This window comes from Eumetopias jubatus, unplaced genomic scaffold (genome assembly GCF_037043125.1).
Source record: "Eumetopias jubatus isolate StellerSeaLion01/CBP00866 unplaced genomic scaffold, mEumJub1_p1.0 scaffold_1, whole genome shotgun sequence".
Taxonomy (NCBI): Eukaryota; Metazoa; Chordata; class Mammalia; order Carnivora; family Otariidae; genus Eumetopias; species Eumetopias jubatus.
In genome coordinates this window covers 149983072-150011047 of record NW_028274807.1, presented here as the reverse complement: position 1 = coordinate 150011047, position 27976 = coordinate 149983072, and the positions used below count along the sequence as shown (strand labels likewise).

The window sequence follows — 27976 nt, the reverse complement described above, 5'->3', positions numbered from 1 at the left end:
TCACAGTTTAGCCTGTATTTCTGATCCCTGTGAGTATTTGTGTGATGGAGTATTTTATACTCACTCATTATATTAGGTTGAACCATAAGAAATTGCCAGTATTTAACTGGGACAGTTCATATGATTCGACTTACTATTATATAAAGATTTTTTTAATTCCCCCCCACAACACTTAACAACGGCATCTGCTTTCACAACAGGTGAAGGTTCTATGGCAGTGGGAGGGGGCGCAGGAGAGGGGCAGGCAGTGCTGATCCAAGGGAACAAGTCTATTGAACAAGTCTATTGTTTCAGGCTTCCCTCCCACAGTACAGGAGGCCCCCAGGCAAAGGTAAACCACACAGAGGCCTTCTGTTTCCTCTCTGCCAGCCTTTTATTCTAGATGTTTTGTAGGATGAAGGTGCTGGTCCTGAATCATTTGGCCACATTTCAGAGAACGGTTTCCTTTCAAGACAGTTCCTTCTGCAAGATTGTTTTAGCTTGAGGGCCAGAAAGCCTCCCCTTACGTTTATTACCATTTCTCAAAAACCGTCCTCACTTTTGATAGTTATTCTCCAAACGCCATACTATGTTCCTTATTTGTAACCATGAGAGTTAAGTTTGGGTGGATGGAAGAAATATCCCATCATGAACCAGTGACTGCACTAAAACACTTAACTCATGTTGATAAATAATCTACTATTCATCAAAGGAAAGTAATACTAAGATTCTTTTTCTTTTGTTTTCATTTATTGGGCAAAAGGTGATAAAACACCTCCCCCTACACACACACACACACACACACACACACACACACACACACACACACACACACACACAAATACTCCTCCAAGCCACTTAAATGTTAATTAGGATTGGGCGCCTGGGTGGCTCAGTTGGTTAAGCGACTGCCTTCGGCTCAGGTCATGATCCTGGAGTCCCGGGATCGAGTCCTGCATCGGGCTCCCTGCTCAGCAGGGAGTCTGCTTCTCCCTCTGACTCTCCCCCCTCTCATGTGCTCTCTCTCTCAAATAAATAAATAAAGTCTTTTAAAAAAATGTTAATTAGCATTACTTCAACTTAGGACAAAAGTGGTAGATTAAAGTGGCACATGTTTTGCCAAGCTTAGAAGATGACTTCAAACAAATGAAGTGGATATTGGAATTTTAACATTAAGAAGTTCCTGGGCTTTTTAGAGAAACCAGTTCTAAAGAAAGTTCATAAATTATCAGGTCATTACTTTTAGTTTTAAATAGGTCTTCCTAAAAAGTGTCTTAGGGACAAAGTAACATAAAACAAAAATACATGAATTTGTTTTGTCTTGAGTCAGATGGTTAATGTTGGGAGTTTGTGTTGGATCAGAAAACTTTGTGTGGTGGGAAAATGTTCACTCACTCCAAGGTTAAATATTAGGTAGGGAAGTTCTTACTGCCCATTGATGGACATAGTCAAGTTTATCTCTGTTCAGTTGTGCTTTTCATGTATTAAGATAAAAGACCCAAGGCTCGTGGTCAGTAAAGCACCTTGTGGTTAAAACTGCTTCTGCTGCCCCTCAGGAGTGTTGATCAGAACCAGTTCTACTCTGTGGGCCCCATAACTGATAATTTGAGAATGGGTATGGTAGCCGGGACCCAGACCTCCATATGTATCAGCGAGCTGTAGCCACAGAAAAATGCTGCATAACAAAGCACCTCAAAACTCAATGGCTTAAAACAGCAGTCATCTAGTCTCATGGCTCTGCAGGTTGACTGAGGGTTGGCTGGTCCAGGCTGGGTTCAGCTGGATCTTGGCTGACTTGCCCATGCATCTGGAGTTCAGCAGAGGGTAGGTTGGTCTCGGCTAGGGTTCGGGTGACCCAGTGTAGCTCCGCTTCATGTGTCTTTCATTGTCCTGCTGGAACCACTCAGTCAGCATGGGCATATTCTTCTCATGGCTTGGCGACAGTGCAAAGAGCAAGCAGAAACATGCAGTAACCCTTAAAGTCTCAGCTCAGACCTGGTGCACCCTTACTTGAGCCTTGTTCTGTTGGTCACAGCAAGTCATATGACCAACCCCAAAGTCAGGGGATGGGAAAATATTCTGTGCCCCCTTAATGAGAGGAACTGCAGAGTCACACAGCAGAGGGCAAAAGTCCAGGGAGAGGTGAATTGGGACCTATAAGTCAGTCTGCTCTCCCATGTGAAGAAGAGGGCTGCTCTCTTTCCTGATATCTATAGTTTTCAGGGCTTTTTCAGCCTTTCTGGTAATTCCATCATCCTTGATTCAGACATGAGACCTAGAGACTGGGTAAGGAGGTTTTCTGAATCTCAGAAGCGGTGTCTTTGGACGAAAGCTATGATCCTTCCCTTAAGATGAGTTATTTCCCAGCAGGCCCCTCCCCCCAGTCTCTCAAAATAGCCTTTTGTCTGGATCCCCCATTAAACCTTCATTGTATCTTGGGCCCGTAGCTGTCCCCAAAGGAGTCATCAAAGAAACATTAATTGGTAACTGGATGGGGAGAGATACAAAGTCAAATGGTGGTTTTGAGTACATTGGATTTCCCCAGACCTTCATGTAGAGCCAGACACAAAGTGAGAGAAGGCACAGTCAGTAAACTGCTGGTGGAAACCAGGGTCTGAATTTGGTTGACAAAGGCTTAGTTACTGGAACCAGAACTGAGCTGCTCTGGTTTATCACTGAACTCTATTGAGCCATGATTTCTCCGGGTGGGATGCACATCCCGTGATTGCTCAAATCAGGGAAACACTGGGCACCAGGCTGCAGAAATGAACGGTGTGTGTGCCCTGCTCTCCCGGCATGTGGGAGAGGGCAGCTGGGTGGCGGTGGCACCACCCGGTCAGTGCTAGAAAAGAGGTAGATGGGTCTTTATAGGGCCAGGGAGCAGCTTCCAAGAGGAGGAATAAAGGGGCATGAGGAGGAGAATGCAGGTATTCTGGGCAGAGGGAAAATGTGAGCAGAGGCATGGAGGTGTGGAGGGCTGATGCCCATGAAGATCTGCAGGTGTCTGGAATGAAGAGGAAGGGGTCAGGAGGACATGGTGAGGGATGAGGCAAGACTGAGAAAGAGTGACACGGTGTGGGTCATCTGGTCCTCTCTTCCACTCAGCGACAGCCTGAGTTTTGAGTCAGCTGTTCTCCATCCATCTCATTTCCTAGTCCCTGTCACAGGTCCATGGAGTCCCTTTGTCCTGGCACAGGCGCACCCTTGGCTGTGTTGGACTTACGAGACATGTTGTGTGGATCGCCACCATGGTGCCTCCCAAAGGACTTCAAAGGGGCAATTTGGACAGACTTCTGCCTTTCATAGTGTCTCTACATCCTAGCTCTCATGTTAGTTGTGACCCACTATACTGAAAAGTTGAAGCCAAGTGGTAACAGAGAAAGATCCCTCCAATGACTGGGCGGACAGTGCAGGACAAGGTGTTGTGGCTGGAAGCAGCCAAGTACCCACCAGACTGAGGAGTCTTTGTCTGGAGAAGGCAGAGGGAAAGACATCTGGGAGTAATTGGGTCCCCCAGAGTGGCCGGGGATCAAGCCAGGAAATGCTATCTGTGACGGGGACTCATGGATGTTTTGATTTTTTCTCTCCAGAGAGCATGAATTCTGGCAGGCCTGTTGTCTCTTAAAACAATCAAGTCTTTAATTAAACGTTCACAGTCTTTAATGGGTTGAGCCTATTTCCAAGACACTCCTTTTCCAAAATGTCCAGGAACAGGGATGAAGCTGTTTAGATTGTTTCTATTAAACAGAACTGAAAACTCCCATTTGTAAAATGATGCAACTGTGTTTTGTCTGTCTGAATACTTACAGTATCTAAGACTACATCACATGTGATCAAGATGAAGAAAACGCAATGTAGACTATGGCAGTTGATCTAAAAATACTTACATATATATTTTGATGCCTCCCGTAGGAGACCAGTGGAATATTTCAGTGCCTTCTGGCTAGCCAACTTGAATAATGAAAGAACTCTTCAGGGAATTGAAAAGACACAGTAAAATATTTACGAAGTTAGAAGAACCATCTAGTGGCCACATATAATGGTCCTATGTTGGTAGCCTTTTTTTTATTTAATTTAATTTTATTATGTTATGTTAGTCACCATACAATACATCATTAGTTTTTGATGTAGTGATCCACGATTCGTTGTTTTTGTATAACACCCAGTGCTCCATGCAGTACGTGCCCTCCTTAATACCCATCACCGGGCTAACCCATCCCCCCACCCTCTCCCCTCTAGAACCCTCAGTTTGTTGGTAGCTTTAGCAAATGCTATTATCACAGTGGAGGTGTGGGGTCAAGTGCATTTCCTAAAATCCTTGGCTGGGAGACAGGTAGCTCCAGCCATGAAAAATCAGCCTTCAAGACAAGGATCGCTGCACCCAGAGAACTATTTAGAACCTGAAACAAATTGTTCTTCTCAAAAGTGGCAACGTGACCAGAATTATCAACTGCACAGCATATGGCAGAAGTAAAGTCCTGTTTGATAAAGGGGAAGAGACCCCTGTCTATGGAACACCTACCATGCACTGGATGCCCTAGAGAGTCAGCAGTATACATAGACACACTGTATCATACCAGCTGTGCAACCTTGGGCAAGTTGCTCAACCTCTCTGTGCCTGTTTCCTCATCTGTAAAACGAGAGAAATAATAGCAACACCTTATTAAGTTATTCCAAGTATTTAATGAATTAAAGCATATATAAGTGCTTCCAAAAGTGCTTGGCATATAAAAGGCACTCAGCAGATGAGAGTTAGCATTATTCTTTCATTTAATCCTCTCAGTGACACTAAGAAGTAAATATTATTACTCTTTTTAGTGGGGAGGATACAGACGCTCGGGGAAGCCAGGTTACTCGCTCAAGTCATTAAAGCCAGGAATGGCTAATTCTGTGTCTTGCTCTCCTCCTGTGCACTAGCCTCACTTGCTGTGGGGTCTGATATCCGCTGGCTCTGGACCAGAAGTACCAAAGCTGGGGACCTTGGGGAGAAAGTCCTCCTCTGTGTGAAAAGTCCCATCCAGAAAGGAGGTGGATGGGTTAAAAAAATCCATTATCAAGATGGCTTCCCTCCATCCCCGCTCATGCTCCCTCATGAGCTGTTGGACATGGGAAGCTCTACTCAACAGCTTTTCTGTCTGGAGACTTTTGCTTCCTGTCCTGCTGGGTCGGTGGTGGTCTCTGCATTGAGTCACACATTCTTAATTCATATAGGTTGGATTTTCCTCTCCATGGAGGGCCTCAGATTTGACCTCAAGCTTGTGGCTGGCACATCAGCAGTTTCCTCAAATGTAAAGCTGCCATCATCATTATTTTATGAAGGAAGGTGGGCAGGACCTGATCAGAAACCTGGAAAACTGTTAGCCATTTGATTTACTGTTTTTTTCCTTCATTGTCTGTCCCAGAACTGGAAGAAAAATGCAAAAGAAGTTTGTTGATTGGAGCAGCTGGCTTTTTTAGTTGCTGTTTCTGGAATTTCTGGAAACAGAAATGGGTTTTTCGAGGGCTTATTCTTGAAAGAAAAATGAAATGCTCCAGTGAATAGGAGTTTTTGAATGAGTCGAAGGATTGCTCATCCTCACTCCCCTCTCTTGGAATAAGTCTTTGCTTTTGCTCTGATGTGGGTTCCCTAATGGGAGGCAGCAGGTGTGTCTCCCACATTTCAGGAACACATCAAGGCTGAATGGACATGTGGGTGGTCCTTCTGTGGGAGTTACCTAGGCAGAGGGTAGGATTTAGGCCCCTGGGAAGGTAATCAGCAGAGTCAGGCAAGCAAAGAGACATTCACACACTGGGAGGGGTATGGAAGGATGCAGTACCCTTCCAGAGTGCCTAGCTTCTACTCACCTGGCAGGAAGTGACGCAGCGCTAGTATATTCATTTATTTGACAGATAGTAACAGAGCACTGGCTAAGGATATACCAGGCTTGGTGGAAACAAATAGGGACAATTTACTGCATATCAGTAAATGTTGCTTATTGCTGTGTAATAAGTCACCCCAAAACTTCATGCCTTGGAGAAACCACCGTTTATTTATCTCCTGATTCTGTGGATCATCTGTTTAGGCTGGGTTCAGCTGTTTGGGTCTTCTGGTCTCCTGGGCTCCCTCATGGATCTGCAGCCAAGTTCGAATTAGCTAGTTGCCTCTGTTTGTGGTGATTGGCTTATCGTTGGCCAGAGTTCCTCCACTGGCCTCCACATGGTCTCTCATCCTCTAGCAGGCTAGCCCAGGCTTATTCTTATGGTGGGGCAGCGGTCCAGAATCTAGAACAGCAATGCACAAGGACTCATGAGGTCTAGTGTCATTGTCACATTCTGTTGGCCAAAGCAAAGTCACAGGGCCAGCGGGATTCAAGGGGTGGGGAAGTAAATTCTGCTGCCTGATGAGAGAGGCTGCAACATAACATGACAGGGGATGTGAATGGAGAGAAGCTGTCAGTCAGTTCATCATCCCCAGCTACCACAGTGGATGGCTGCAGCTTCCTCCTGCAAGGAGATGCTAAGGAGTGGTGGAAAACACTCACCTCACAATTGCTGCACCAGAGGGACGAAGGGGCTGGGGTGTCTGACTCTCAGTCATTGGTTGAGGGCTACTCTGGGGTTGGGAGGGTGGGGACAGTTAATTCCCTGGCACCGCCAGCCTGTGACAGCAACCTTGTCTGGTTCTAGAAAAAGACCCTTGGATACGAAGATGCAAACACTGGCATCTGCAAGTCAGCAAGAGCATTAGGAACAATCTGAGGGAGGTGGCAGGGGCATGGATTATGTCTGCTACACCCACTTTCTCAAAGAATCTCAGTTGATGAATGTACTCTGGAATTTCTAACAGGAGCGTTAAAGCACCTTTTGACCTCAAGGCTTCTTCCCTTTAAAACTTACTGAGAATGCTTTCTTTCCATGTTTTGCCGAATACCCAACATTCTCCATTACTATGGTAACTTTATTTCCTATTGCATTTGTTTGTATCTTATGCCTTTGTCCCTTCTATAGCCAACATAACCACCTATTGCCCACATGCTGAAGAGCATTTGGTTTTAGGGCAAACCTATGAGCCAAGTACAGGGCTGAGAGCTTTGTTCCCATTTTCCTGAGGGCAGCAGGAAAAGCAGGTAAGGGATGTGTCCACAGAACATCCCAGGTGGAGAGGATAAGACCTCTGGCCCCTCCGCCATCCTGGGAGGGACCTGAGAGGAGCCAGGCCAAGCAGCTGTCTTTCTTTGGAGCCCTGGCTCCAGCCCAGGCTGGGGATGAGCACAGAGGCTGACTCTGTGGTTCTGAGATGCCCTCTCTGTTGTCCTACAAAGTAACTCAGGCAAGGTAACAATAAGCCCAGCTTGCAGGGGTTCATGGTTGGTGGTTTGCTGGAAGCCATAGCATTTCAGGTGTAGAATGGGAAGCTGATAGGCAGGAATTGGAGTCACTTATCTAAGGTCCAAAAGAAAGTTACATGGCAGTGGCAGGAAAAACACCTGCTGGTAGATTCCTGAGTCCAAGTCCAGTACCTGAGCCATTAGACCCATGGCCTGTGTCTTTAAATAGCCATGGCAGCTTGGGGAACCTGCCTATTTCTGACGCCCACTATGCCACTAACCAAGTGGAAATGACTTTAGGAACTTCCTTCCTATCTCTGATTTGATCTGATTTGTGGTTTCCTAAAGGGCCTACCAGTCTTGGCGTGAGGTTGGGTACAGTGGGCCATCACCTGAGGAACTGACTGTGTTCCCTTGTTAGGCAGATTGAAAACATGGAGGGGAGGTCACTTCATTTTCTGGCACCCCCCCCACACACACACACATGAGCAGCAGAAATCTATCCCAACAAATACTGGATTTCAGGGACAGCCTTCCCCCTGCTGATTAGACCTGGGGATTGTCCATCTGGATGGTGAGAGGATGGGGAATCCAGAAAGGAACGTGGAAAGCAGGGCTGCGGAGTAACCATGGCAACCACAGAAGCTACTGGGAATGTGCCTACCCGTAGCCCACCTCCTGAGTGACCTGGGGAGTCTGGGTCTACTTCACGGGTGTACCTAATAAAATTTTATTTGGTAATATTTTCCTTCGCTTCCAAATATAGCCGACCATTGGAGGTTTTATGTGTAAGCATCTTTCCAGCAGGGTCAAAATGATATGGCTGTTACTTTCCTTCTCCCTGGACTTTTAAACCAAGAAAAGGAGCTACGAAGAGAAGGTAGCCACTAGACCCCTCACTTCTCAAGTCGAGAGCAGACTGGGAGCCACATGCTGTTTCTTTGCTAAGATGTTTGCAATTTATTCATTCTGTGGCTGGGTCAATGGTCTCCTGCCACCGTTACTAGCCTCACCCATCCCGGAGCAGACTTGTATTACTGTAAGAAAAGCCAGATTCCAAGGACACGCAGTTGTTTTGTTTTCCGAAGTAAATCTTCCACACATACTTTCCTTGTTGTCTTGCACACACCCCCTCGTTAGCATCTTTCCCAAGTTTGTTCTGGCCCTGCCGCTCTCCGCAGATGAAAAACCCAAGACAACTGTGGCTGAGGAGGAATGATCCTTTTGCTTTGTCCCCAGTGGTCGCTGGCCCCTCCCCCAGAGCCAAAGGTGACAGACTTGGGTATAACATGGACCACCCGTAAGTCATGGTTCATCGCAGATTGCCATGAGAAGTGAGGTACAGTGTGGATTTTATCCTGCTTTTCTGACTCCATGCCAGGTGATCTTGACCCAGACATGACGAGGCTGGGTGGATGCTGTTGGTGGCACACCCAGATCCTTTTTACTGTGCAGGTGCCAGGTCCCAGCTGCTGTTAGTGTCGGCTGCTAAGGGCTCGCAGCTGCCCCTCCTAGCATCTGGAGAACGGCCCTCGATCACAGGAGTCACCTGGCCTGGGAGGTTACACCCACCCCGGGGCGGCTCTCAGCCAATGACTGACTCATTTGGGGGAGAAAAAGGCCAGCCCCCTTGTCTCAAGTATAGGTACTTCCATACTGCAGTTTGTGCTCCAGAGCCCCCATGTAAAATTAGGTGACTCTACCCAAGACCACAGTCTTGCTCAGCATCTTCCCTGCCCCATCCTCCTTCCTTGGCCCCCTGCTCCCCGTGGCATCCCTTGATGAACCACCTGAATCCCCATCAGAGACTGCTTCCAGGGACACTGACATGAGAGGCTACACGTCTTAGACCTCACATCCTGTTTGTTCATTCTTAGATCGCCTCGCTAGGCAGTCTGATTCTTTTTTAGGAATGTGAGTTTTGAGAGGAAGCTAAATCCAATGTGTTTAGCAGATATCAGTGGGGGAAAAGAGTTGTCAATGGACTTTTAATCTGCCCTCTTGGAATTGGAGGGTTTTTGGGGTTTTTAAAAACCAGGCGTGTGGAGTGATATGTAGGAGGTTCCTTCAGGTGGTGAGAGGGATTTTGTGTCATTCATTTATCTATCTAAGAGAGAGCACGTGAGCAGGGGGAGGGGCAGAGGGAGAAAGAGAATCTCAAGCTGACTCTGCGCTGAGCATGGAGCCCGGTGCAGGACTCGATCTCACAACACTGAACCAAGAGTCAGAAGCTCAACCGACTGAGCCACCCAGACACCCCAGGATTTTGTGTCTTTAGGATTACTTCTGGTTGCTTTGTCCCTGGGACTTTGTTTTTAAAGAGGGCTCTGCAGACACAAGGGATTAAAGGAGAGGGGCTACCCTGGTGAGAGATGGCTTTCACTGCAAAGGTCCTGAATGGTGGGGGACTGAAAGCAGTTACAGTCCTTCGTACATGAGGGAACACATGAACTCAGTAATCAGTCTTCCTTGCCGGGGTTACTGGGCTCTTTTTTAAGAATGTTTTCTGTGATAATGAAATTTGAACAAGAGATGAATGCCATTGTTTCGGTTGACAGTTGTGTTTCTTCAAGAGAAAAAAAAATGAATTGTTCCTTTTGTTTCTTTCTTCTCGTGTGGAAGAATACAAAAAATTTAACCTTCTAAGCCAAGAAGAAGATTCTCTAATGCACCTCCTTGGCCCGCCTTCCCAGGGTCATCAGTTTTAAAGATGGCTCATTGTTCATCTAGGGACAGTGGAATTGAGGTGAAGGAAATCCACAGCAGTTGCAAATATCTTATTATACACCTTCCAGAAATGACATTCTTGTCTTTTCTCTCTCCACCAGCATGGTCTTGTCTTCCCGTCATTAAAGCAGCCCCTCGGCCTCCCCTTCCCACGGGACAGAGGCTCTAACCTGGGTCCACATCCCCTTAGTGATCTGTGCAGAGAGTTCAGAGTCTGTGAACCTGAATAGGAAAACAATCTTTATTTTTACTAACTTCAAACTGAAATGTAGCATTTTATTTGATTATGAATGTAGACAACAAAGCATAGGAATATTAGCAGGACCTCTGACTGTCACAGGTAGAAATTACTGATGTTTTCCTATCAAGTTACAATGTTGCAGATATTTCAAAATGTGATTTACATTCATCCCTACTTCAAAGTTATGGTAGTTACTAAACCCACTGCCAAATCTTATTACTTAATGTTATAAAAGAAAGAACACATATTACTAAACCATACATTTTAAAAAATGTAATTATATTTTTGTGTGATTGGTTTCTTTGTAATCTGATTTTTCATTTTATGCATTTTAAAACATTATTTTGATAAGGGGACCATTCATTTCAGGAGACCACCAAGAGCATCTAGTGACACAAAAACAGGCTAAAAACCCCTGTTCAGAAATTTTTCCTGATTATGGGAAAAGATACATGCTGGAGAAGCAAATGTTTTGCCTTGTTAACAGGAGTAGACAGAAGATTTTTATTATAATATGCAGAACTGGGATCTCATTATAAAGCTGTTGTCGTGTTATATTTTTCTTTTTTTAATATAAGACCAAACTTAGAAACCACTGAAGGAAGTGTTTCCCTGACTCTCTGGATCCTAGGGTCTATAATATACTGATTAAAAAGTATACATTCGTTCCTTGTTCTTCGTTTATTAAAGACACAGGTAACTATCCATAAAAACTTTGATGAGCTCAAGAAAACTGGTACTTTAGGCCCAAAGCAGAGAAACTGGGCTGGGGGTGAATGTGGTAGCGGACAAATGAGCGCATTCATGGTTGTTCAATGTGCTATGTCAGCCGTGTGTATTCTTGTTTCTACCTTCAAGGAACTCCAGGGGACCCAGGCGGGCAGAGCTGTTTTCTCCATGGCTCTTCACCTCACAGGAAAAACAGTTCCAAACCGGGGAGGCTTGTAATTTCAACACGTTTTATTGTCTGTGACCATTTGTGTCCCCCATTTGCTTCTTGAGCTTGAAGCAGGGAAAAGTTATGGCCACAACCAACTTACTTGTCAAGGGACCACAGTGGCGCTGCTGATTTGGGTTCTCTTGAGTTATCTGGCCTGCCATCTTCCTTGAAATGCAGATCAACTTCTTGCATTTTGGGTATGTGGTGGCCAGGTTTCAGGAGCAGCTGATGATACATCACTGCACACCATCCTGTCTTATGACATCAGACCTCTGAGCAGCGTGCAGATTTTGGGAATTCCTTTGTGCTCTCCCCCTGCCCCAGAAGTATTCTTTGTCTTTAATCCAGTTGTTACAGTGAGTGGACCTGATTTGTTCCAGATGTCCTAAGATTTAGTGATTCCAGACACTACTAAAGAAAAGGCTGATGAGGATTTGAATTCCTCTGTTAGCTGAGAACCAGCAGTTCTTTTCACAGTTAAACAGATGGGGGCAGGGGGGAGGGCGGACCCTCTGGCTTCTCATGTTTGCCTTGTTAAGAAAAGGATGACCATTGAAGCAAATACTGATTCTACCACTCCATGAGTTATTAAATGAACCAGATCTAGGACCAAATTGATGCTAGCCAAGTCAGGATATAGGCATACCACATATTTTTGTGAATTATCTGAATGTTGCTAGGGAAACCACTATTTGGGCTCACATCACCTCAGTAAATGCTTTTCTCTCACTTTATGAGCATAAAACTGGCCCAGGTGGGTACATTTGAGGGAGATAGAGGTATTTCTGGCTTCATATAAGTGGTTTTCAAACCAGAAACTCAGTCCCAGGAATCATTCTGGTGACCCACTATAAACTTTAATTGATGTGCCTTACAGAGGTGCCTCATGATCTCTATCTGGAGTTAATAACCATATGGATCTGTTTTGCATGATTAGAAGGGGTTTATAAAGCATGGTGAGATGTGAAGCACATCTCAAACTATATGGCATCATAACCCACTTTTGGAAATGTTTAAAACCTACATCCATATAGTGTGTTCTGGTTTGATGATAGTGTTTCTGGTTGATGCAGCATTTGAGAATACAAACAATATGAATATCAAAACCACTTAAAGTTATGGATTTAAAACGAAAGAAGAAATTAGACAGTTGCTGTTTAGATTTCCTTAAGTATATTTGAAAGTAGACACACGTCTGGATAGATGCTGGGAGGGTTCTGGGACAAGCCATGTAAGCACATCAGCCGAGGGATGCAGCCGAAGCCGAGACAGACAATGGAGGTGCATGTCCAGGGAGACCAAAGGCAGGACAGCTGGAGGAGAGGCTGAGTGGTGGCAGAGGTAGGGCATGGACAGCTTTGAAGCAGGCTGCTCCCAGATGTGGCACTGGGTTTAAAAGCAAAATGTGTCGTAGGCTGTGAAATGCGAGGATCTTGAGCAGGTCAGCCTGAGGAACATCAAATGGGTCAGAGCAGGTGGTTCATGGCTGAGGCTGTGAACGGCAGGAGGTTGCCCGAGGCCTGGGTTTATGGGGGGCCGGCTGTAGGATCACCACAGGATAAGACTAACCATCAGGCAGAAGTAACAACTCCTATCATCCTAGAGTATATTAAAGTATAAAACAAGATGAGATTTGATTTCTCTAATATATTTAGGATTGTGCCCCCCCCTTTTTTTTTTAAAGATTTTATTTATTTGACAGAGAGAGACACAGCGAGAGAGGGAACACAAGCAGGAGGAACTGGAGAGGGAGAAGCAGGCTCCCCGCCGAGCAGGGAGCCCGATGCGGGGCTCGATCCCAGGACCCTGGGATCATGACCTGAGCCGAAGGCAGATGCTTAACGACTGAGCCACCCAGGCACCCCGGATTGTGCCTCTTTGATACAATATACTTTTTGGATATTTCTTGGTAATTTTTTTTAGTAAAATAAATTCCTATTTGCCACAGTAGCTAGAACCTTATAAATCAGGAAACTTTAGTGATTTTTCACAGTGGTGAAAATTGGTATTTGGATTCTAAATTGTTTATCAATGAGATCTACAGGAATCCAAAGAATTAGGCAGTCACTAACTAAAATAAGCCAGCAAATCAAAACAATTTCCCATCCCTGTAGGAAAGAGAAATTTTCAGAGCTGATAATAGAACATTCCATGAGAACTTACTCCTTCGTAGTCCCTTGTTGTACTTCATGGTTTCCTTGTCCAGAGTTCTGTCACATGAGAATGGCCATCTTGGGGAAAGGATAGCTTCTCCGGCTTATTACAAGCTGAGAGAAACGGATCAGGAGTCTGAAAACATGGTGCACAACACTCAGTGTAATACTGAATTTGGTGGGGGCATTCATCCTGGCATCTTGCCTCGAAAGGCTGAGGTTGGCAGCTTTATTCTTTGGAGACATAGAAATGTTGGGGTTTTGAGACTGGGTTTTCATAGGGTTTGGTCTAGATCCCTGATTTTCTATATAGAGGGGTTGCCTGTGTCACAGAGGAGACGCCTCCAGTCTGGCTCTTCTGTAACAAATCCAGGGGGCTTTGGCATAACCCTTGGAAGCAGCAGTAGGCTGGACTGTAAGAGCTTTCAGCCCCTAGAGGTGAACAGAGGCTGAGGCGTTAACACTCAAACAACATTCTGGTGTGAACCCCGTTGAGCCTTGGAAGTATGGACAGCTGGCTCCCCAGGCTGGGCAGCTGGGCGAAATCCCTCACAGAGCATGTGCCCTGCAGAAGTAGCCTCGGAAATTTGTGTCCGTTGTCATCTGGACCTTCTCGAATTGGTCCCTGGTCACTCTCTCCAAAGTGGATTGCACTAGTGTAGCTCAGAAATATATACCCCGCGGATTTTGCAAGAGGAGTGTCCTGGTTTTTTACCCCAATGGGTACTGGCTGTTTAGGGCAGGAGCAATATTCAAGATAGTTAACAACCTCTACAGGATCGGCGTGGCTACCTTGAAGAGCCGTTGCTGGTCACGGGCAACCAGGACAGTGCCCCTGGTGTAACCCCCCAGCGGGCACCAACCCCCCACCCCCGTAAGGGGGTGTGTTCTTTCACCCATACTACATTTGGCAGGACTGTTAGGCCTGCGTGGGCTGGAACCATCCATGGAAGTGGAGCCTGTGGTACCTGAGATGGGTCCTTATAATAGTGGCTCAGGAAGGGGAATGTGCTGGGCCAGGATCGCAAGGGGTAGGGTGGGGTTTCTCTAGGGCCTTGGGCCCTTGCCAGGCGTTCACGGGTAAGAGGATTAACTGAGCTGATCTGCCAGCGACAGGCCTCGCTCACTGGGTCATGCTTCCATCTATAAAACTGGAGTAAGATCCCCCAGCAGGCCCTTTGTAACAGCTCCCAGCTCCCGCTTGTGCATCTCTGCCTGCGCTGCCTTCCACATAGCAGGCTGAGGCGCCGGGGAGAGACCCTTCCTCCCAGCAGCAGCCCTTGACCATGGCCTATGGGACTCACATGTCAATACTTCCCTCACCTCACAGATGGGATAACTCTGAGGTGAACATTCTGTAAGTTCCCAGAAACTCCGGCAAGGTGAAGCTGCAGGTGTCCACAGGGGTGACGGACTTGATGTCACATCCTTTTTTGGTTGCCTGGCCCTCCATGTCTCACTCCACCTCTCACCTACTGGTGTTTCCTGGGACCACCTCCCGAATAAAGGACTTGTTTGTTCTCAGACTTGCCTCAGGGTCCGCCTCTGACAGGGCCAGGCTGAGACCTTCCCCGTTGCCAAGGTCCACGCAGCTGGCTTCCTTGTCTCCCATGTCACATGTAACCAGTGAGGCCTACCTGCACCGTGCACAACTTTGGGCATCCGATTTCGGTGAAACCTAAAATTACCCTGGGGGGGGAGGGATGCACACACGTGGAACACCTTTTCCTGATATTTCATAATGTTTATTATGGTGTTTTACAAGCAAGTGGGTTTTACGAGCTAAGCATTATCAATTTTATTTTTTAAATTTTATTTTTACCCAAATGTATTTTATTTTCCCTAAATCTCTACTTTGCAAGTAACATGAACAAATATGTACTGCTGAAGATGAATTATAAATCAACCATGCTGTTAAAAGTAAAATACATAGAATTTACTGAAAGTCTAGGACAGTCCTGGCCAGTAAGCCACATATTCAATTAAAAATTTTCCAATAGGGACGCCTGGGTGGCTCAGTCAGTTAAGCGTCTGCCTTCGGCTCAGGTCATGATCCCGGGGTCCTGGGATCGAGCCCCACATCAGACTCCTTGTTCAGTGGGAAATCTGCTTGTCCCTCCCCCTCCTGCTCCCCCTGCTTGTGCTCTCTCTCTTTCTCTCTCTGACAAATCTTAAAAAATCTTTAAAAAAAAATTTCCGATAGTTACACTGAAGAATTAAAATGAAACAAATGGTTGAAACAAATAATATTTAACATATTTAAAAAATCATTTAAACGTGTAATTAATATGAAAATGGTGATTGAGGTTTTTACATCCTTTTTTATTTTATTGTACTAAGTCTTAGAAAGCGAATGTATTTTATACTTAATTCAGAGCTGCCACATTTCAAGTGCTCCAAAGCCACATGTGCCTAGTGCCTACTGCGTTAGACAGCACAGGCCTGGAACATGACCTTCAGAGTTGTCACACCCAATAGGCGAGGGAGCCAAGGTAATTATACCCCAGTCACCATCAGTCATTGGTTAAGGGCTGCTCCAGGGCAGTCAGGGACTTTATTCTTTGGCACTCTGCTGGCCTGCCGAGAAAAGTCCTCCAGCAAAAGAGGGGGATGCTGGCAGATGGAATTGCAGGCTGCAGTGATAAGACCCTAGGGGACAGGGTAGAACCCCCTATAGCCTACTGCATTCTGTAATACTTTCAATTTGGTGCCTGTTATTTACTAATTGCTTGCACTACTACCTGGCATCGGTGACTCAAGATAATAGTTAAGTTCACTGGTCTAGAGGGTCACCCCAAAGTGAGACATTCGAGATTCATGGGAATCTGGATGCATCCGACATCTTCTTGCTTCCCATTCATCTCACTGCCAAGGATGTGCTGTTCCTGCTCCTTTCTGTATTATTGGAGTCACCTCCATCCTTTTACCTATTTATTCTCTTCTATGACTAAAATCTACCTCGTTTCCACCCCTGTGCTCCTCATTCTTTAAGGTGGGGCTCAATTCCTACCTCTCTCAGGAACCTCTTAGTCAGTCTACAGTGATTTCTTTCTCTGAATTCTTTTTGCACCTTATTCTGTACCTGTTATTTGGTACGACTCATCTTATCAGCTTTGTGGTTATATGTCCTTCACATCTTAATCAATTTACTTGGTACTTTTGTGCATATCCCTTCTAGGAAGATATCGATGTGCAACTGTGGTTTTATGGTTTTATCATGTTTGTGATTTTAAGCACTAATCATCCAAAAACTCTGATACTTGTCAACAAAGTGCCAAGAAGGGGTTTGCCCAACTGAGCTGCTGAAGGCATCCGGAATCATCCTGAACACCTCCACCAATTTCAAGGAAAACTGTCAAGAGGAAAATAAGCATTTCAGATAGCTTTTGTAAAGAAATGGCACCTCCCAATATTCTAAATATTCTAAATGCTAAGAAGGCAAACACAATTTCATTTCTCATCTTTTTTTTTTAAAGATTTTATTTATTTATTTGAGATAGGAGAGAATGAGAGATAGAGAGCACGAGAGGGAAGAGAGTCAGAGGGAGAAACAGACTCCCTGCCGAGCAGGGAGCCCAATGCGGGACTCAATCCCGGGACTCCAGGATCATGACCTGAGCCGAAAGCAGTCGCTTAACCAACTGAGCCACCCAGGCGCCCTCTTTTCTCATCTTATTATAGCCAAATAAGCTGTATGTGAATTTTAGTCCATTTAACTGCATGTTTCTGTACTTTAAGAACACTGGGAGCAGAGGGAGGAGCACCAGACTGCCCACGGGAGTTGGGAGGGCTGCCTTGCTTCACTACTGTCTGCTGAGCAGCCACACGGACGCGAGACTCACTCTCTGGCCTTTAACTGCAAAATGATGACTCAAGCGAGCCCCATCCAGCTGTCCAATTCCATTTCTGATTTTATGGTGTCTGCCCATTTGTAAGAATAGGAAGCATTGTCTGTGATTTTAGATTGCAGTGGCTATAATTTATATCCTTGCCTTAATGCACACCGTTGAGGATATCTGTGATTTGTTGGATGCTGAATGGTTACTCAGGAATGCTGCCCCCAATTTTGACATTTGTCCTAGGGGAGAATATGATCTGCTTCACAATGTCCTTTTTAGTATGATTTCCATGAATGGAAAAACTAAGGATTGCCTGTGTGTGTGTGTGTGTGTGTGTGTGTGTGTGTGTGTGCGTGCGCGTGCGCGCGTGCGCATGCACATGCACATCTATATAATCAGGCTTAGCAACACTTTTGTTGACAGGGCTGTCATCCCATTATTGTAGGACTCATGGTTCACCCCGTCAGTAATACCTTGCTAAATACTCCCTACCCTTCCCCCCACTGCCCTCTGAAGAATCCCTTCTTGGTGCTCTCATAGCATAAGGGACCTCCTGCGGATGTTTCTTCATCCCTCTGGGTCAGCACTACACACATGTTGATGTCAACTCATGTCCTATGTGTTTGCCTCCTCCATTAGACTATGAACTCCTAGGGGTCTGGCACCTGTATCCCTCGGTACCTAAGTCGAGAAGGTAGTTTTAAAAAGTAATGGATGGACGGACAAATGACTAGAAGGAAGGGAGGGAGAAGGGGGGAGATGAAAGAATGAAGGCGGGAAGAAAAAACATGGATGGATTTGGCTGCCCTATACTATTATCCTAGCTGTCATTATCAGATAGAGTTGTGGGTGGCAAATATAGCATCAGTAATAATAATGGTATGACAAGTTTTAAAAACTCAAATACAGTGGACTAGAATGCACTTGATTAACGCCTGTATTAGCATCCTTTACTCAGGCTAGATTAAAGCTAACAGCAAAAGAAAATAAAAGTATTACATTTTATGGAAGGTAGGTTATAACCACAAATTATTTACATAAGGTCACAGCTTTTATCTTTAAGACTTAAGGAAAATCTAAAATGATCAAATGGATCATTAATTGTTAAACACCATTGAGCTACTTTAGCATCTTCTCAAAAAATCATCTGCATAAAACTGCTTATGAGACCATAGAGGGGAAAGAATTTGGTGGCCTCAGTCATTCAGCATATGGTGGCTGATATGGAAATGTATTGCATCTCCCCAGTGAGGACTTTTGAGTGGTACACACACTGAATGCACGGTGATGAGTGAGATCAGAGAAGGGTTCTTCAGTGGCGCTCGGGCACCACATGGCTACCAACATGGCAGTAGTGACATTGAATCAGCACTAAACTTAAGTATAAGCCCAACATATCCCAGAAACAGCTGCTATAAGATGTATTAGGACAGTTGTATTTGTCATTTTTCATAACAAATGAGCAGTGTATTTCCAGCAGGCTATATGTGTGATATGAGATATACTTTATAGAAACTATACAACTTGTATTGTATGTTGACTGTTAGTAACACTTTTTGTATAAAAATACACCAGTGAGTGGTGTACGAAGTAGTATGACCCATTTAAAAGATTGCACAAGCAAATTAGAATTAATGGGAAATTTTCTCAGGGAACAAGATTCTCTGAGAATGAGAAGGGTAGTTCTTTAATAAGGAAGCACCGGTGGGATATTTGGCGAAAACTCCTATGCCCAATTGTCTTGCTCTTTCAGTCTTGACAGAGAGGTTGGTCTCCGTGGAGTTCTGTTCTTTCTAGATGTCATTAAAAGATTTTTCTTGCCAAAGCCCATCCCAACTGAGATGGAGTTTACATAAGAGCTGTGGCTCAGACAACCTTCATGCCAAAGGAAGTTGGGCACGACCTTGGGCACTAGCTCCAGCTCAGCCCCTACATGGCTTGGTGACCTTGACCAAAGTGGGTTCCCCTTTGGGCAGTGAGTGGGGAGGTGGGCTCATTGCTTCCAACTGTAAAACACAAAGGTTGAGCTGAAGAACTGTCGTGGGAATGTTGGGCATGTTCATTCATCCATTCCATAAGGGTTCACCGAACACCTACTATGTGCCTGGCCCAAGTCTGTCATCGAGGGTTCACTGATGAGCAAAACCACAGCAGGGTCCTTGCCCCCTGGGAATTAGATTTTAATAGGGAAGAGGTGTTTCTTAATCAAATAACCACACAAATAAATGTGTCATCCCAACCTTGGTAAGTGCTGGGAAGTGTTGGTGGAGCACATGGGGCTGGAGGGGCTCATAATAGGGAGATTTATTTCCCCCAGGAGGGAGATCAGAAGGGGCCCACAACGGACGGGGTGGGACTTTGAAGGCATAGTCGGTGCTGCTTTCTAAGCCCAGCACAGTTCCTTGGCCAGCCACCTTATCTCGGCTTCTCCAACTCCTTGCCTCCAAAAATGGGACTAACGTCAGGAACGGCTCACGGTGTTGTAAGGTTTCAGAAAGATGACATGTTTCAAAGCACCCAGCACCAGGCAAATTACATTTCGTTTCATTTCTAAGAATAGCTTTGGAAGCAAGGACGTACTGTTTCATACATAGGTCTTCAACTGTGGAGAAAGAGTGAAAACAGCTTTGAGGCGCCCCTTTTTAAGGAAGTCTGATGGTTCACATTCCGCCCTGGAAGGTGCCTGGCTTCCCTTTGTCATGGAGCCATGTTAGAATCACTTGACTCTGAAAGCCCAGGAACAATCTCGCTGCCTGATTTAGTGAAAGAAGCCCGAGTTCTGGGTGCTGGAGAAGGTTAGACATCCAGGGCCTGCACCCTTGCCATTTACATGTGGGGAAGGGAGGCTGATCACAAACAACAAAATTGGAACAAGGAGTCAGCTCCCTACCCCACAGTCCTGTGCTTTTCTGTATCATCTCCCTATGTTCCATTTGGAAACTATGGATAACTTTCCGATGCGACTGGGCTACTTTCATCTTTCTCAAGAGAAAGCAAGCTTAGCACGCCCTCGTAACTCCTCAAGGCCCAAGGATTACTCCTGTAATCTTACAAAAGCAAACAGGAGGACAGAAATAACCCATCAATTGTTTAAAATTAAAATGGCCAACAATAATAAATAACTGCCACAATAGCTTGAGGTCAGGGTCTTAATTTATTGGAGGCCATTCAAGAATTTGAAGCTTTTCTCTAAGTTAATTTTTCACATCTTGTTTGGATCCTTAGAGCTCTTGCTTCCAAAAGCAAGGCCATCAGATCTCTCATTGCACATGTTATTCTTGCTGATGTGCCAGGGCGTGCAGGAAAGTGAGGTCTTTTCTTCATGGATGGGGAATGAGGATTGCTCCTCCCACAGCAATCTGTATTTCAAAGGATTATAGCCTACTGAGATTTTGGATATTTCTCTTCTCTTTCATGCTCTATTCACTGTACTAATGGTTGCAAACAACAATAAACATGTGCTGGTTAATTTAAGCAGAAAAGGAATTTATTGGAAGGATGTGGGCTGGTTCATAGCATAGGCAGGGAGCCTGGAGAACCAACATGGACAGGAAACAAGGGAGACCAGGCTGAGCTCAGGATTCCACCTTTGGGTTCTCAACACCTCTGTAGCCACCTCAGATGATCTCAGAGGGCACTGGTGTCTTTGTGCAACCCTCAAAATTCGTGGTCCTGGTTGGGAGCGTCTGCTCACCATCCTGAGGCCCCTAACTATGCTTAGATCACATGACTGCCTATAGTCAGGTGCCCACACTTCAGCTATTGAGAGGCGGGGAGACGGAGGGCCTACCCCCTTTCTTCTGACGTGCCCCTCCCACCTATCTTGAGATTCCCCCCAAACAGAAAAGGGTCAGGATGCTGCGCAGCCAAAAATACCAACTGTCCATCACATAAACCCTGATAAGTGTAATCACATCATCCATTAACTGGTTGGCCAATCCAAGATTGGCTACCACTGTGAATCTGTTTTGTCCCCAGCCCACGTCACATAATAGTCATCCATCTCATGTGATCTTCATCATTGTCATCATCCCCATCGTCCTTATCCCCTTGTCATCCTGTTGATGGCCCGCTCACTCCCCCACTTTCCTGGGCTGCCATTTCCCTTTTTCTCTTTGCCCCTCAAACAATCCCTCCTCCTCCTTCACAAACAATCACTCCTTCCCTGTCTTTGACCCTACTTCTGTTTCAGTGCAAAATGGAAGCAATCACTAAGGAACCGCTGCTTTGTTTCTAACACCCATCTACTAACACGTCGGTACCATTGGCTCTAGTTTCTCACCTTGTGCTAGCTGAGGCCAGCCCCTCCATTTGTTCACCAGGCCATCCAGCAGTTGTTCCGCGGCATGTCATTAATTGTTCCCTCTGGGTACCTCCTTCTCATGCTCATGCAAATGTGCTATGATCATTTCCATCTTCAAAACAAAACAAAACAAAACATGTATATGAGCTCTTTCCGACTTTCCTCTTGTGATTGAGTTCTAGTTTCAAAGCATTGTGGTCCGAAAACATGCAGGGAATGATCCCAATCTTTTGGTACTGGTGGAGACCTGATTTGTGACCTAGGATGTGATCTATTCTGGAGAATGTTCCATGGGCACTAGAGAGGAATGTGTATTCCGTTGCTTTGGGATGGAATGTTCTGAATATGTCTGTGAAGTCCATTTGGTCCAGTGTGTCGTTTAAAGTCTTTATTTCTTTGTTGGTCTTTTGCTTAGATGATCTGTCCATTTCAGTGAGGGGGGTGTTAAAGTCCCCTACTATTATTGTAGTGTTGTCACTGTGTTTCTTTGATTTTGTTACTAATTGCCTTATATAATCAGCTGCCCCCATGCTAGGGGCATAGATATTTACAATTGTTAGATCTTTTTGTTGGATAGATGCTTTAAGTATGATATAGTGCCCTTCCTCATCTCTTATTGTAGTCTTTGGTTTAAAATCTAATTTGTCTGATGCTCGGCATTGGGGAAATCCAAATCAAAACCTCAATGAGATACCACCTCACACCAGTCAGAATGGCTAAAATTAACAAGTCAGGAAACGACAGATGTTGGTGAGGACGCAGAGAAAAGGGAACCCTCCTACACTGTTGGTGGGAACGCAAGCTGATGCAGCCACTCTGGAAAACAGTATGGAGGTTCCTCAAAAAGTTGAAAATAGAGCTACCGTATGACCCAGCAATTGCACTACTGGTTATTTACCCCAAAGATACAAATGTAGTGATCCAAAGGGGTACATGCACCCCAATGTTTATAGCAGCAGTGTCCACAATAGTCAAACTATGGAAAGAGCCAAGATGTCCATCAACAGAGGAATGAATAAAGAAGATGTGGTATACACACACACACACACACACACACACACACACACACACTCTGGAATATTATGCAGCCATCAAAAAGACCCGAGATCTTGCCATTTGCAATGATGTGGATGGAACTGGAGGGTGTTATGCTGAGTGAAATAAGTCAGAGAAAGACATGTATCATATGACCTCACTGATATGAGGAATTCTTAATCTGAGGAAACAAACTGAGGGTTGCTGGAGTGGTGGGGGGTGGGAGGGATGGGGTGGCTGGGTGATGGACATTGGGGAGGGCATGTGCTATGGTGAGTACTGTGAATTGTGTAAGACTGCTGAATCACAGACCTGAACCTCTGAAAGAAATGATACATTATGTGTTAAAAAAAAAAAGAAGAAGATAGAAGGAAGGGAAAAATTAAGGGGGTAAATCGGAGGGGGAGATGAACCGTGAGAGACTGTGGACTCTGAGAAACAAACTGAAGGTTCTAGGGGGGAGGGGGATGGGGGATGGGTTAGCCTGGTGATGGGTATTAAAGAGGGCACGTATTGAGTGGAGCACTGGGTGTTATGCACAAACAATGAATCATGGAACACTACACCAAAAACAAAATAAAATAAAACAATTGCCTTGAGCTCACTCCCCACTCCCGGCTCTCATGCTATTTCTCCACTCCCCTTTACAGAAAAACTCCTCCAAAAGTTGAGTGTCCTCACTGTTTCCATTTATTCTACTCCTCTGTCTCTTAAGCCAATTCCAAGCTCTCATCCCTATCACTCCACTTACGCAGCTCTTTTTGAGATCACCAGTGACCTCCAGGTGACTAATTCCAGTGGCCAATCCTAAGTCTTCATGTTGTTTTGGCCTGTCTGCCACACTTGACAAAACTGATTACTCCTTCCTTGGAGCATGTCTTCTGTGGCCACTTAGCTACCATCTCTCTTGGTTTTCCTCCTACCTCCCTTGTCATGCTTTCTCTTCTCCTCCTCACCTGCAGCTCCTAAGTGTGAGACCTCTTCTCTCTACTCATTCCCTAGTGATCATATCCAGTCCATCCCAAATGTGTGTCTCCAGCCTAGACCCTCTTGTAAGACTTAAGCATCCAGCTGTCCAACACCTCTTCTTAAAGATCCAATAGGCACTTGGATTTTTTTCTGCTGAACCTTCTGTACTCTTTCCCATCTCAACGAATGACAACTCTTCCCTTCCAGTTGTTGAGGCTAAAATCCTTGCAGCTGTCTCGGACTCCTCTTTTTCTCTAATACCCCTCGCCCAATCAGTCTGTGAGCAAAATCTTGGCATAACCTTGGAAACACATCCAGACCACGACCTCACTCTTCTCACTGCTTCAGCTTCAACCACTGTGTTCTGAGCTGCCTCCTGGATTATTGTGAGAGCTTCCCAGCCAGGCTCCCTGCTTTCCCTCTGACCACGCACTCCACAGACCGTTCACATCACAGGCAGCGTGAGCCTTCAGGTGTGGAAGTCAGGTCACACCACTCCTCTGCTCAGAGCCCCGCGGGAGTTTCTTCTCAGAGTCCAACAAAGGTCCTTGTGATGGCCCTGCAGTGCCCCATATGATCCGTCTGTCCCCAGTCCCTTTGCCTCTCTGAGCCTATTTCCTCCCACGTTCCCCCTTGCTCACTCCTCTTAGCCACTCTGGCATCCTTGCCAATCCTTGAACGTGCCACGCATGACTTTCCCTTTGCTAGATCCCGGGCATCTGTGTATCTTGCTCCTTTTTTTCCTTCAGGTTTCTACTCAGAGTCCACCTCATCAGTGAGGCTTCCCCAGCCAGCCTATTTAAAATTGCAGCCCACTCTCCCTCCAAATCTGGCATTCTCCACCCTTCTTACCCTTTGTGAGTTTTCTCCATAGCTCTTATCACAATCTGACCTGTACGTTTGCTGCTTGGTGTATGTGTTTTCTGTCTCTCTGAAGCTGTAAGAAGGCAAGAACTCTGTTTTGTTCACGGGTCTCTCTTCTAGCACAGAGAGTAGTCATGATTGGCATGTAGTAGGTACTCAAAGACATATGAATGAATACATGGCCAAATTCCATGTGTATGGTATTAAATATCTTATAATTTTCTGAGATTGACATGAGCCCCAGCAGAGCCTAGCAAGTTAGGCTGCTAGATGAGGAAACTGAGGCCCAGGGGAGCTCAATGATTGCCCAAGGATGCATTACTGGTTAATGGGGTTGCTGGAACTTGTAGTTCTGACCCCAGTGCAGTTTCTGCCCCCAGTCCTCAGCTACCCTCTGATGCCTCATATTATGTTAGTGAAAACTTCAGGGCATTCATTGTTGTTCACTTGTCATTGCAGTGTTGATGGAAAAACCCCCTATCTAGCTTTGGGGGCTGTGAAGAATATCTCCCTAAACATCTCCATCTCAAACCTCGGGGATGATGCTTATGATGCCAACGTGTCCTTCAACGTTTCCCGGGAGCTCTTCTTCATCAACATGTGGCAGAAGGTAAGGAAGGCACCCCTGAAAGAGAGTCTTTGTTCCATCGGGTGCATTTTCTGACTTTGATCATAGCTTGCAGTGTGCAGTGATTCTGCAGAGACTGTTTTACTATGTGGGGTATCATTTGGAACTATGAGAATTTTTTCCTCCTGGACTTAGGAGGTGTGTTGGAGCAGTACCCATCTCTAACATTGTCTCCCACCGTTTCTCTCTCTTATGGAACCCTCTCCCTACCGTTTAATGTCTGACCCCTTCTCCGAACACTCATGTGTTCTAGAGAATTCCAGTTTTATGTCAGTAGTTGTGAATAACAAGATAAGAAATGAGGACAGATCACTGCTTATTATGCTTGTTATCACCCCTGGTGCACTTGATGTTTTCCATTAGGGGGTCACGTATGTCAGCCTGTGCTTTGACATGTTTGTTTATGATATATTTGAGTGAGTTGAGGAAATTAAATTATTGTCATGAACTGAGTGAGTTATTTTAGCACGAATTCATGTATTTGAATAAATTAAAGTTTAAGTAGAATGACTCTGAAAGGAAAAAGGAGTTGGTGGTATTCTCTCCTGTCCCATAATTCAACTCAACAAACCACCTATAGGAAGAAAAAAAGAATGAGTCTCCAGAAGGCAACAGGGATGAGTGGGCTCAGACAGACCTCACCCTTCCCGGTGGTTGTTCTGACTCTTGACAGCAGTTTTGAAGGCAATTCTTGCAGCTTTTCCAAGTGTTTACAACACAGAACTGCAGTGCCTTGATGTCTGTGTTAAAGGGAGCTAAGATCACTTTCTGAGGAACAGCTCTGCTCTGCCCACAGATGAGCACTTGGTGCACCTTCAAGCCAGTGGGCAAACTTTTGTTCAGACACAGATCCTGGCAGGCTCAGCAGTTTTGTTTTTGTTTTTGTTTTTTTAAGATTTCATTATTTATTTGAGAGAGAGAGAATGAGAGATAGCACGAGAGGGAAGAGGGTCAGAGGGAGAAGCAGACTCCCCGCTGAGCAGGGAGCCCGATGTGGGACTCGATCCCGGGACTCCAGGATCATGACCTGAGCCGAAGGCAGTCGCTTAACCAACTGAGCCACCCAGGCGCCCTAAGCTCAGCAGTTTTGATAGGATTATACCAACCTTGCCCAGCTTAGGGGGCAAGTGAAGCCTATAGAGCGATCTGTAATGGTCACACTCCAAGAACTTTACAAGAGTTTATCTCAGACTCTCTGCTGCTTAATAGCTTTTAGGAGCCCCAGGGTTGGGGAGGCCACAAAAGCAATCAAGAGGGACTGTGAGAAAGGCATGCTTCCCATCTGTCTTCTACACCCTAAAAATTGTCCTGGTTTAAGCCCAGTCAAGAGAGAACCAAATATCTACAAGGTTCTAGTATCTCTGGCCCCACATAGAATCTCGTTTACAGAATTTCCTGTGCCATGATGCCATCTTCCTGTAGGGGGTGGCAGGAAAGGGGCTCACTCAAGGACAGAGCTGTAAAACTCATCTCTGTGGTAACCGAAAGGATGAGGTTGGTGACTGGGCCATCACGTTGCAGATTCCTCTCACTTAGGACCTATGGGAGAAATTTCTCTCTGGTCTCAAAATTAGGAATAGCTGTGCTTTCCCTGAGTACTTTGGCTTATTTTTATCTGGAGGCACAGTCATCCCTTGTGACCAGGCTTCGCTCTCTCTGTTGTCTGCTAGAAAGTTCTGAGCTGGCCCCACTCTGTTGATATATAGGATTTGGTGGTAGTATATCACAAACTGTGTAGCTTCCTATGTATTACTCTATTTCCCTTCATCATAGTTTTCTTTTTAGCTTGGAGGCTGCATAATATTCTATCATAAAGTATACAATGGATTACCCTCAAATTCTTATTATGTAGATACTTCATTCCGGTTTTATTCTCTTTAATACTGTGATGAATGAGGGCGCCTAGGTGGCTCAGTCTGCTAAGTGTCCACAACTTTTGGGTTCAGCTCAGGTCATGATCTCAGAGCCCTGGGATCAAGCCCCACATCAGGCTCCCTGCTCAGCAAGGAGTCTGCTTGTCTCCCTCTCCTTCTGCCTCTTCCTCTGCTCATGTTCTCTCTCTTGCTCTCTCTCTCTCTTAAATAAATAAATCTAAAAAAAATACTGTGATGAATGTTTTTCACAGAGATTGCTATGAACAAATGGTTATATTTTTAGTCTTGTTAACTATTTCGGGGATGTAATGTAGCATTTGTTGACCACCTACTATATACCAGGGGTGTTACATACACTTCCCATCCCCTCCTGCATGCGACCTGGGTGCATCTGCCATACTGGAGGGATGCTGCAGGGAAGAAGTGGGGAAGTAGGATGAGGCAGGGAAAAGGCTAAGGGTGTGTCATCATAAAAGGTAGCCTTGGTCTGATTAACAGGGTGGAAAGGGGTGGAGGGATGCCCAGGAGCACAGCAGAATTGTCTCCTCTTAAAGTGTCAGGAGAGCATCACTTCCACCCCTGTATCATATTGAGCACCTTGAGGTGTAGTAAGTAGCCCCCCCAAGGCATTCTGGATGAGGGGCTCTAGCCAGGTGAGGACAGTGTGCCTGAGAAGACCACAGATATGTCATTAGCTACGATAGCTGACCATTTTCATCTCTGTTCCATTGAATCCCAGCAACTTTTGGCACAGGGAGCCCTAGTTTCAATTTTTCAGAAAGTTGACAAGGTATCAGGGGCTCTTCGGGATGTGGGAAGCTTTAGTGTGAGAAAGGCAGCAGGGCACAGAGACATCCCGTAGCCACCATGGGGGCAGGACCAACTAGAAAAACAATTAGGCAAAATGACCATCAATGTGGCAAGAGAAGGTAAAGAAACAAAAATTCCTCTCCCGTGACCACAACCACAACTCTAACCAGAGATGTAAATGGCATCACTCAGCCGAGAGCAAGATTCTCACAGCACCCAGATGGGTGGTAAAGAGGAACCAGGAGAGCCCACTCACCCTGCACAGACCTAACAGAAACAACATGGACTCTACAAAAAGATTCTAACA

General features: G+C 45.5%; 1 protein-coding gene across 1 annotated transcript in view; it reads left to right on the top strand.

Annotated features, from left to right (window-relative positions):
• Window positions 1-27976, top strand: part of ITGA9 (integrin subunit alpha 9) — a 333429-nt gene that overhangs the window by 184679 nt on the left and 120774 nt on the right. Inside the window, exon 18 of the mRNA XM_028107025.2 lies at window positions 24817-24967. Coding sequence (XP_027962826.1) covers window positions 24817-24967 — 151 coding nt within the window. The remainder of the gene's footprint in view (window positions 1-24816; window positions 24968-27976) is intronic.